This window comes from Hibiscus syriacus, unplaced genomic scaffold (assembly GCF_006381635.1).
Source record: "Hibiscus syriacus cultivar Baekdansim isolate YM2019G1 unplaced genomic scaffold, ASM638163v2 tig00117032_pilon, whole genome shotgun sequence".
In the NCBI taxonomy this organism is placed as follows: domain Eukaryota; kingdom Viridiplantae; phylum Streptophyta; class Magnoliopsida; order Malvales; family Malvaceae; genus Hibiscus; species Hibiscus syriacus.
The window spans coordinates 941,727-953,263 of record NW_024063532.1 but is presented as its reverse complement, the minus strand read 5'-3'; the positions used below and the strand labels follow the sequence as shown (position 1 = coordinate 953,263).

The 11,537-nt window shown below is 34.5% G+C and overlaps 1 protein-coding gene across 1 annotated transcript; it reads right to left on the bottom strand.

The window, feature by feature from the left end:
- Positions 1 to 1,044: 1,044 nt before the first annotated feature.
- On the bottom strand, positions 1,045 to 10,019 carry LOC120196371. Its single transcript, XM_039198190.1, has 3 exons — positions 9,832 to 10,019; positions 9,322 to 9,543; positions 1,045 to 2,551 (listed from the first exon to the last, which is right to left on the bottom strand). The coding sequence occupies exons 1-3, from the start codon at positions 10,017 to 10,019 to the stop codon at positions 1,045 to 1,047; spliced, it is 1,917 nt and encodes a 638-aa protein (XP_039054121.1).
- Positions 10,020 to 11,537: the final 1,518 nt, after the last annotated feature.

The following is an 11,537-nucleotide window of genomic DNA, read 5'->3' as shown; positions in this document are numbered from 1 at the left end:
GTATGAAATTGTTATCATTCCTTGTGTTAATAACTTATTAAAAAATTTTATGTTTGGGGTGGAAAGGAATATTTTGAGAATCCAATGGCACTCAATCATTGGTCGATCGTCTCTCTCTCTTGCGTGGTCAGATCATCACCACAACTTAAATATGTTTATACAATAGGGTTTTGTAGTAAGTAAAGACAGCAAGACAAGACCGGTTTCGTATGCTTTCTTATTTATAATTTCTTACATTAATTTATATTTTGTTGATCACGGAAGAGAAGGCTTCATCCATGGTGTACCCAAGTGCCCCTCGTTTTATCTTTTAATCTCATTTTTTAATGGGGAACAAGAGTATTCTAGACCACACAACAAATCTGATAAAAAGCTAATTTATGTCCATGTTTTTGCCCTTATTAAGGGGGATAATAACACGAGAAGTTGTAATAACTACCTTAATTGACTACTAACAGTTCTAACAACTCTTAACTGGCCTTAGCTACTTGGCTCTAATATTCCCTCTACTTTCTCCTCCTCCTTCAACAAGGTAACACTCACATCTTAGCCTTGAACAATTGAAAAGATGAACAATCGAATCGAAAGTAATGATGATTCATTCCGTTCACTTGAATCGAAAGTGTCGTTGCTTCCTTTCGTTCTTCTTGAATCGAAAGTGCCGATGCTTCCTTCCATTCACTTTGAATCGAAAGTGCCGATGTTTCATTTTGTTCTTCTTATTCACCTTCATTTCTTTCTTCTTCACCATCTTTTACAAGGCTCCTTGACATATTTTTATGGACTCTTGAGTGTGAAGCTTTCAAGTCCCATGACACTTTGAGATAGAAGCAACAAAATGAATACAAAATTAAACTTATGTTTACACACACAAAAGAATTATACTACTATGCAGAAATAACGGTGACGGCCTTGTCATTGGCACCAGTATAGAAATTGGATCATGTTCAACATCTTCCGTGCACCTTTCTCCCTACTTTCAAAAATGCCTTTCATTATACGACAGTAAACCCTTTCCAGCTCCGAAATCCCATAATTTCCTATTCACTCCACAAACAGTTTCTTCACAGATTCGGCTTGGAACATCTCCCCATCGATAACAGGAGGCTGGCCCTCGAGCCCAACTTTTAGACTATTCTTCTTAATATCGAACACGACAAACCTCGAGCTTGTCCCGCTCGGAACCGAAACGCTAATGGTAACCTCTTTCAGGGTCTGTGTCCAAGAGTAATTCTCCAGATCAAGACCATTGCCCTTGTTTGGAACTCTCGGGCCAGAGCTAGTCTCTTCATCCTTCGCGTCCTCCTTTTTTTGGACCTCCATTTCTTCCTTCTCCACTTCCGTCTTATTCTCCGCCTTCTGAGCCTCCTCTTCATCCTTCTTCTTGCTCTTCTCCTTGACAACCCTCACGATCGCCGCCACCTCCTTATGGACGTTCTCTTTCACGAGGAAATCACTCTCTTCCGCAATGAAATCGAAAACCTTCTCCAAGAACCCAACGGGATTCGCTGGATCCAAGCTGGCAGTAAACGACGCCAGTTTAGCAGCCGTTGCCGCTGCCGAAGATGCCGATGGCATTTGCTCCTTCAAGGAAGATGTTTTTCCCTTGTTCTTTGGCTGGACAGTTGCCAAAAGGGAGCCAGTACCTTTCACATACCGATAATAGCTTTTCGTAAAACAACAGCACCGTTTGGAATCAGGGTAAACAATATCCATGGCACTTCCCCACCTCTCAATCAGACTTAATGGAACAATGAACTGATCTATAGAACCAACATCACATGCATTTCCTTCAACAAATTTATCTGAAGTTTCCTGGACATCTGCTGAATCATCTGTATTCACAAAAGAAATGGTCCCCATGTCCAGTTGATCACTTGAAGGTGTAAATTCAAGAAACTTCTCTATTGGCTGGCAAGAATCAATTAACTTATCCCAGTTCTCTTTTGATTGACCATTTTCACCAATCACTGTCTTTTCATCATTACCGAATAACGGACTCGGAGACCAGAGAAGCTGGTTATTGAACAGTTGGCACTGAAAAGATAAAGGTTTTTGTTTTGCCAGGCAAAAATAGCGTGGTCTAGAATAAGGAACCCCAAATTGAAGAGGGCTCAATATAAACTCCTGCACAACAAAATAAGATCTTGCCAATACTTCTACCATTTTTTCCTGAGTATCTGAAGTCTCAAATCCAACAACATTTTCTACAAGAAACATATTAGGAGGTTTTGACAGGCGTGGTATAAGTTCAAGAATATTAAGAAATGAAAATGCTCGAGCATCAGCAGAGTGTTTCTGGAGACCTTGTCTAGTATATGGCTGGCAAGGAGGTGAAAGAAGCCATACATTTGCTCCATAACTATTGAGATCGATTTCAGTTAGGTTCTGAATATTTCCCTGATAAGGTCGATGACCGAAATATTGCTGATAAACATCATTAGCTTTATCGTTGATTTCGAAGGCTTCTACTATATGATAGTTGACGCCAGCTTTCATTAGAGAATACCTCATGTCGCCGATGCCGCTGTAGAATTCTAAGACTCTCTCCCTGAATCGAAAGTGTCGTTACTTCCTTTCGTTCTTCTTGAAACGAAAGTGCCGATACTTCCTTCCGTTCATTTTGAATCGAAAGCGCTGATGATTCATTTCGTTCTTCTTATTGACATGGTTTTCTACTTTTCTTTTCATTGCTAGAAACCGACTTGTATTTTTATCACAAACAAGATACAGGCGGATGCTTACTTTTTTGTAATGTTTATTTTTATCATATAAATTTCTCTCGTTATTTTTTCTGACTGGAAGTATAGTTGAACCATGATTTAGTTATACATGCAAATCCATAATTCAATTTTTGATTTTTTTTAAAAGTGTGAGATTAGAAGGGAAAATTATTATTTACACATTTACAATAGGATTTTGAAGCTCTGAATGATAATGCAAGTTTGAAAATGTAAATAAGAAATGCAAATTATGAGATTAGACAGTAAAAAATAGTACATATCTTAAAGTATAATTATATAATTATATATTAAAATATTTTAAGAGTGTTGAGAAAAATTATTTTTCATCTCAGTTAATTTTAAAATTAATCTGACCCCTCTAAATTTGAATTTAATTTTTTAATGCTATTAAGTCGAAATTTTTTAAATTTAAATATATTTATTATCCTATACCTCTATCTCGAGCAACTGTGGACTCAAATAAAAAAACATTCGGTTGTGTACAATATTCCAATAAAAAAACTACAAAATAGTATCAATACACATACAGCAAAGAACCAAAACTCAAATAAGCTATAGAAAACAGAAGAAAATATAATATAATATATGAAAATGTAATTTTGAAATGTAACCATAGAAACAAAAATAGCCTAGCTGGAAATATAAATATGTAGTCAACCACTCTCTTCTATTATTTTTAATTAATATTTAGAAAATGTTAATTAATGCTCATAACCATGAATTAAAGTAATATTTTATAAAATATAATTAATGAAACATTTTTTTATTAATTTCATAAATACTTGGATAATTTTGAATACAGTTTTTTCCTGGCACTAGAAATCAATAACACCAGAAAACAACACGGCTTTTTTTGAAGAGTTTTCTAAAGCATATATTCTCTAATGCAGTCTAATCCTTTCTGGCATTGGCTTATTTCGTCATAAATTTCAGCAATTGCCACCGGAAACATGAGAAAGTAACATACAATTTCTTAACATATTATATTAAAAAGAGTAAATTACATAAATGATCATTAATGTTTGATTAAGTTTTTTGTTTTTCATTAAAATTTTAAAAATAAAATATTCATTGGCTTATTTCGTCATAAATTTCAGCAAGTGCTAACGGAAACATGAGAAAGTAACATACAATTTCTTTATCTATTATATTGAAAGGATAAATTACATAAATGATCAATAATATTTGAGTAAGTTTTCGTTTTTCATTAAAATTTTGAAAATAAAAAATTAATCACTAATATTATAGATTTATAATAAATCAATCATTTTGTAACACCCCAACCCGTATCCGACCCAGATACGAGTCCGAGATGTCACATTGAATTTTTAAAACAATTTTCTTATAAAATAACAAAACATTTTAACTCATATTAAGAAAATATTATAATATATTATTGAATTATGGTCGTTATAACCAATTTAATAAAATATACATTTTATGAACAGTACTGTGAACAGTGGTACAATGCCGTGAATAGTGCTACAATGCTACAGTGCACCGATGCATAAAACTTCGAAGCAAAATTGTGCATCGATGCACTGCTACAATGCATCGATGCACGACTACGGTATTGCTACAGTGATTTTTGAAAAATGTACATAAAACTCGTAAAAATTTAACCGTTCATTACTATGCATTTAATTTACATAATTACGTTTAAAACGTTACAAAACTCGATCAGAGCATAAATACTTAATTTACTGACTTTGTTTATATGCAACCTATTTTCACATAATAACACATACTATTTAATTTACTTATGATCTGACCTTCAAGGGGAGTTATGTTGTTCTGCTGAGCTTATAATAGATCTCTCTGCTTTTCGGTACCTACGTGTAAAACACTTACACGCTAAGTCATAGACTTAGTGAGGCATAATAATAATGAAAATATCATAATGAAATGCAATATCATGAAATCATATATTCAATCTATGCAATTTGCATAATCATGTATCTTACCCATTATTTGATCAATTAACCATCATAAATTCATATAATAAGTTCAATAGGTTCAATAGCCCATGATACAATACTGAGAACCCGAGGTATGTGAGTACTATGAGGTTGTGCACTATGCTGTCACCACATCTCGTATAAATTTGCACCAAAGTGCCACGTAGAATTTATCTCGAAGGACCGCGTAGAAATGCACCGAAGTGCCATGTAGAATTGCACCGTAGTGCCATATAATATGTCCTTAAGGACCACATAGAAATTCCTTAAGAATCATATACATATACCAATGATCAAACAGGTGTCTCAAAAGACCTCATACATGTTCCAAAGAATACATATATGTCCCGAAAGACCACGCAAAATTTTGTCCCGAATGACCGCGTATACCCTCTACTCTTGGCATGCCAACTATACATATAGTTCTCATCTACATAACATGGGCTTTCACAATTCACGTATGTCATATCGCATAGACATATTATTTCCATACCTTTATCACATAGACATATCATTTACATACCTTTATCACATAACTCATATAACTTTTTCATGCATATTCATGTCACATAATACATATAATATGAATTCATGTCATGTATCATAATATGGAATGTGATCATGTGTCAAAATATTCAATCTAGACTTATCACAAGTCTATAACTGAATATACTACTATATTCATGTTATGCATATGCACTCACCTATATTTCTTTGCCTTTTCCTCGATCGATCTTACTTGTCACTTGTTCCAAAACTCGTTTTGGCTCGATATCTACATAATTATAATTTTTAAGATAATTATAAGAAGCCTAAACCTTATAATTCGATACTAATAACTTGAACTAATTTAATGAACCCAAAATTCAATTTTCCTTTAGGGGTGTACCGATGTATCGTGTACCGATGCACTATGGATGCATCGGTACAGAAATTAGGTTCAAAATTCCTATGCATCGATGCACCCCTTAATGCATCGATGCACCCCTTAATGCATCGATGCACCCCTTAATGCATCGATGCACCTTCAATTTTGTCTTAGTGCATCGATGCCCATTCATAATGCATCGATGTATATGTCAATAATAAACTGGTTTCACCAAAAAATTCCACAATTTTTCATTAAATTCCTCATATAAAACTCCTTTCATACTACTAAACTCAATTACAACCATTTTAACTAACTCTTATCATTCAAACACTTTAGAATTTCCATATCTTTTTCAAATTCTTAAAACTAAGAATCATACCGAAATTTCCATGTAATCCAAACTTATTTCTAACACTTATAACTTATTATTCACACCCATGACAAGTCAAATTCAACTTCTAAATCCATTTATACATCCTTATTCAAAATTTCACTTATCCACTTCCCATTTTTAATCCTTCGTAACTTATAAATCTTTGAGTTTTTATAATCTTTTTAATCTTCATCATCTTTCCTAAAGCTTCATGAATCAAAACCATACTATAATTTGAAGGATTAATAAAAAGAAATCCAACTCACCTTAGCTTGAGTACTTCACGGTTGGGAGAAGAAGATGAAAATGAGAAATCTCTGGAAACTTTTGTTTCCTAAAAATGGGTTCCACGTGGGTTATAAAATACCCACCACCCATATTTAATTATTCCCTTGATAAAAGACCCATTTGCCCTCTTAACTTCTCCTTATTTGTTAATTAATCCTACATCAACATCTTTCAATTAAATCCTTCACTTTTCAATTTATTTAATCTGGTCATTGAATTTTAAAATTTCACACTTTGGTCACTAAACAGGTATTGAGGATGTTACAAATCTCCCCCTTAAGAAAATTCGTCCTCGAATTTTCATTACACGAACAGATGGGGGTACTGATACCGCATATCCTCTCCACGTTCCCACGTTGCTTCTTCTACCTTGTGATTTCACCACAGAACTTTGACCAAATGAGTAGTCTTATTCCTTAGTTGTTTCACTTCGTGAGCTAATATTTGAACAGGTTATTCTCATAAGTTAAGTCAGATTGAACCTCAATCTCTTTTGATGTCACGATATCAGAGGGATCAGATCTATATCTTCGAAGCATTGAAACGTGAAATACATCATGTATCTTTTCCATCTCAGGTGGCAAAGCTAGTTGATATGCCACATGACCTACTCTGTTTACAATCTCATAAGGTCCAATAAACCTAGGACTCAACTTTCCTTTACGTCCAAACCGCAATACTTTCTTCCAGGGAGATACTTTCAAGAAAACTTTTTCTCAAACTTCAAATTCAATTTCTTTTCTTTTAAAGTCAAAATAGGACTTTTGTCGATCAAATGCCACTTTAAGATTATTTTGAATTTCACGAACTTTCTCTTCCACATCTTGAATCAAATTCAGACCAAGAACACTGCGATCTTTGAGCTCATACCAGTTTAATGGTGTACGACATTTTCTTCCATATAACGTCTCATAGGGTGACTGGACTGATAACTATTATTATAAGCGAATTCTGCCAATGGTAAATATTTTCCCCATAACCCTTTGAACTCAATTATGCATGCTCTTCACATATCTTCCAAGATTTGAATAGTTCTTTCTTATTGCCCGTCAGTTTGAGGATGAAAAGACGTACTAAAGTTTAGGCGAGTTCCCAACGCTCCATGTAGGGATTTCCAGAATCTCGAAGTAAATCGAGGGTCTCGATCAGAAACTATATAAACTTGCACTCCATGAAATCTAATAATTTCTCTAATATACAGCTCTGCGTACTTTTCCATAGAGAAATATGTTCTAACCAGAAGGAAATGCGCTGACTTAGTCAATCAATCAATAATCACCCATATTGAATCTATTTTGTTTGGAGTCAAGGGTAACCCCAAAACAAAATCCATCGTCACATTTTCCCACTTCCATTGTGGAATAGAAAGCGGTTGCAATAATCCCGATGGAACTTGATGTTCAGCTTTAACTTAGACACAAATTCGGTGATACTTCTTTTCATTCCTGACCACCAATACCGATCATTTAAATCCATATACATCTTGGTTCTACCTAGATGCATCGTCAATGGATTACAATGAGCCTCTGTCAATAGATCTTTCTTCAATTCCTTATCGTCTGGTATCACGATTCTTCTTTTATAATACAAATTTCCATCCGACTTAACCTCAAAATCTTTAATCTCTTTATTCTTTACTTGCTCTATTCTTTTCAAACACATTTCATCTTTAATTTTCAATTCTCCAATTCGATCCAACCACGTTAGTTTAAGCTTTAACTCTGCACATAGACCACCGTCTCCAGTTAAAGATAATCTTGCGTCCATAGCTCATAAAGCTGCAAACGTTTTCATGCTCAAAGCATCTGCTGCCACGTTAGCCTTTCCGGGATGATAGTCAATTATCACATCATAATCTTTTAAAACTCAACTCATATCATTTGCCTCAAATTAAGCTCTTTTTGAGTCATCAAATACTTCAAACTCTTGTGATCTGTATACAAGTAACAACGCTCTCCGTATAAGTAGTGACGCTAAATCTTGAGAGCAAACACTACAACAACCATTTCCAAGTCATGAGTTGGATAATTCCTTTCATGGGGTTTCAATTGTCTGGATGCATATGCCACCACTTTCCCTTCTTGCATTAATACACATCCCAACCCATTATGGGACGTGTCACTGTATACCACAAAATTCTTATCAGATTCAGGTTGAACCAATATAGGAGCTTCTGTTAAAATTCTCTTTAAAGTTTCAAAACTTTCTTGGCACTCTGAATTCCATATAAATGGTACATTCTTTCTCATCAGCTTTGTTAAAGGTAATACTATCATCGAAAAATTCTTAACAAATCTTCGATAATAACCTACAAGTCCAAGGAAACTCCAAACTTCCGATACATTCTTTGGAATCTCCCAGTCCATTATAGCTTTAATCTTTTGAGGGTCCACCCTAATCCCATCTGTAGAGATAACATACCCCAAGAAAATTACTTCATTTAACCAAAATTCATATTTGGACAATTTGACATATAGCTTCTTATCTCTTAGGATTTGTAAAACGATCCTCAGATGTACGCCATACTCTTCTTGGGATTTCGAGTACACCAATATGTCATCAATAAAGAAAATAACAAACTGATCCAAATAGGGCTGAAAAATCCTATTCATGAGGTCCATGAAAGCAGCAGGTGCATTCGTAACTCCAAACGGCATCACGATAAACTCATAGTGACCATATCTCATTCTAAATGTCGTCTTTGGGATGTCTTTCTCTTGAATCTTTAATTGATGATAACCCAAAAGTAGGTCAATCTTTGAGAACACTGAAGCTCCTTTTAATTGATCAAATAAATCGTCAATTCGGGGGAGTGAATACTTGTTCTTGATGGTCACCTTATTAAGCTGCCTATAATCAATGCAAAGACGTATTGAACCATCGTTCTTCTCAACAAATAACACTAGAGCTCCCCAAGGTGACACACTTGGTCAAATAAATCCCTTCTCTAATAACTCTTGCAATTGCTTCTTCAATTCTTGCAATTCTTTCTGAGCCATATGATAAGGTGTCATTACAATAGGAGTTGTTCCCGACATTACTTCAATTTGAAATTCTACCTCTCTATCTGGAGGTAATCCTGGAAACTCCGCAGGGAAAACATCAGGAAATTCTCTGACTATCAGAATCTCATCTAACCATTTCTCTTTAACTCTTGTATCTACTACATTTGCAAGAAAAACTTGACATCCTTGTAGCATCAATTTCTTTGCAGACATCGCTGATATTATATTTGCTAAAGGATTAGTTCTTTCACTGATTACATTTACTTCTATCCCTTCTGGACTCTCCAGGGTTACCTTTTTCAATCTACAATCATCATTCCCATAATAACGAAACAACCAATCCATTCCCAAAATTACTTCAAATTCATCAAAAGGTAATTCCATCAGATTAGCAGGAAATTCAATTCCCTAAATCCTTATGGGACATCCCTTACAGACCTTATTCACCCGAGCACTGTGCCATAAAGGATTAATTACTATCACTTCATTACTCGTAGCTTCTAACGAAATTCTCAATTCTGTTATTAATTTACTGGTAATATAAGAATAATTGGAACCCGTATCAATCAACACCAATACTAATTTATCATACAGCTGGAAAGTACCTACTATAATATCGGAATCATCACAGTCATCACTTGTCTTTAAATTGTACACCCATGCGGTAGAGCGAATTTCAGGTTGTGCAAATGATTCAAATTGATTTCTTCCTCTACCTCTTCCTCGTCCTCGTTGTGAGGCAGAAACATTTCTTTCAAATGGTGCAGACTCACCCACCATTAATGGGCAATCCCGAATAAAATGTCCGGCATCTCCTCATCGAAAACAGACTCCAGAAGCCATTCGACAAGTTCCAAAATGATTCTTCCCACAATGCTGACATTGTCTCGCTTGACCTTGAGTGGCTTTCCCAGTACCAGATTCCACTGATTGTGTCTGTCGAGCTCTCATCTGACTTGCTCTTCTTACTGAGGATGTAATTGATTCTGATCTAGCTTGAGGTCGAAATCTTGAATATCTTCCCCTTTTTGGTGGTGTTGTGTTTGAAGAAGCACCAGTCCTCTTAGATGTCTGAACTCTTGAGTCCCTAAATCTCTCATTCTGAGCTCTCTCAAGAGCTTTAGCACGATTAATAACCTCCTAGAACGAGGACAAGTTCAGTACTATTAACATATCTTTTAATATAGGGTTGATAAAATATATATTAGACATATATTCTATGATATTTTCCTCATATTTGAATAACTAAAATTGCTTAAATCATGGATTTTGATTATATTTCATATTTTATGGATTAGGTTGAAGATTTGGATAAAACAAGTTCAAAATCTAATGATTAGCATGATCTTCATAAAATCCCTAAATTAAGGAGGAAAAATCGGAATTCAAGAAGTTGGTAAGACCAGAAGAGGTTTTCGCATAAGGCGTGGGCACGGCTTATTCATCCTGAACTACCGCAGAAGAAGTCTTCAATTAAGGCGTGGGCGCGCCTTACTAGTCCATGTAACCCTAAATTAGGGCTACAAATTTACAAAGGAAAAAGAGTTTAATGACGGCTGAAAGACTATTTTGATTTATTCTTATCTTTAGAAAAAGATGAGGGCATTTAAAACTCCTATTTTTGTGGGATTTTCTTTAAGGGAAACTTCGTTATCTATAATAGGAAAATCCTTATAAAAGGGGAGCTAGGGCTTTCATTAGTGAATCATCAAGTTTTACATTAAGTTTTCATCTTTATTTTCTTTTAGTTTTCTTTCAATTATGAGTAGCTAAATACTTTTGTTCCAACTGAAGGATAATTGAAGTTTTGGTTCTTCAAGGATTGTGAGATCTAAATAATTTTCATTGTTCTTTTACTTCTTTACTATTTATATATCTTCTGTTTTTATTAAGAATTATTGTCTTCATTGATTGTGCAAAGGATCCGTTGTTCAATTATCAGGTTAATAAATTACCATTTAGAACTTTAAATCCGTAATTGTTTAAATGTTCTAATATTAGTGGTAAAGTAACATGGTTGATTATGATTATGTTATGAAGGTATATAACATAGTCTAAATGAATTGAGCTTGCATATTTGTTGGCTAGAATTGGTGGTCCCTCTAGTGATTAATGCTGTTGGTGGATTAAATCTTAAGAGCTTGTCTAGGGTTGTTCATTAACTGGGGAAATAATCAAAGAGCTTCTCTTGATTATCGAGAAACTAAGGAGAGACAGGTTGTTAGAGCTTCTCAATAACCATAACCAATTTAGTGAAAAGTAGAAGATTTTATCATTGCATCTATGATCAATTATCTG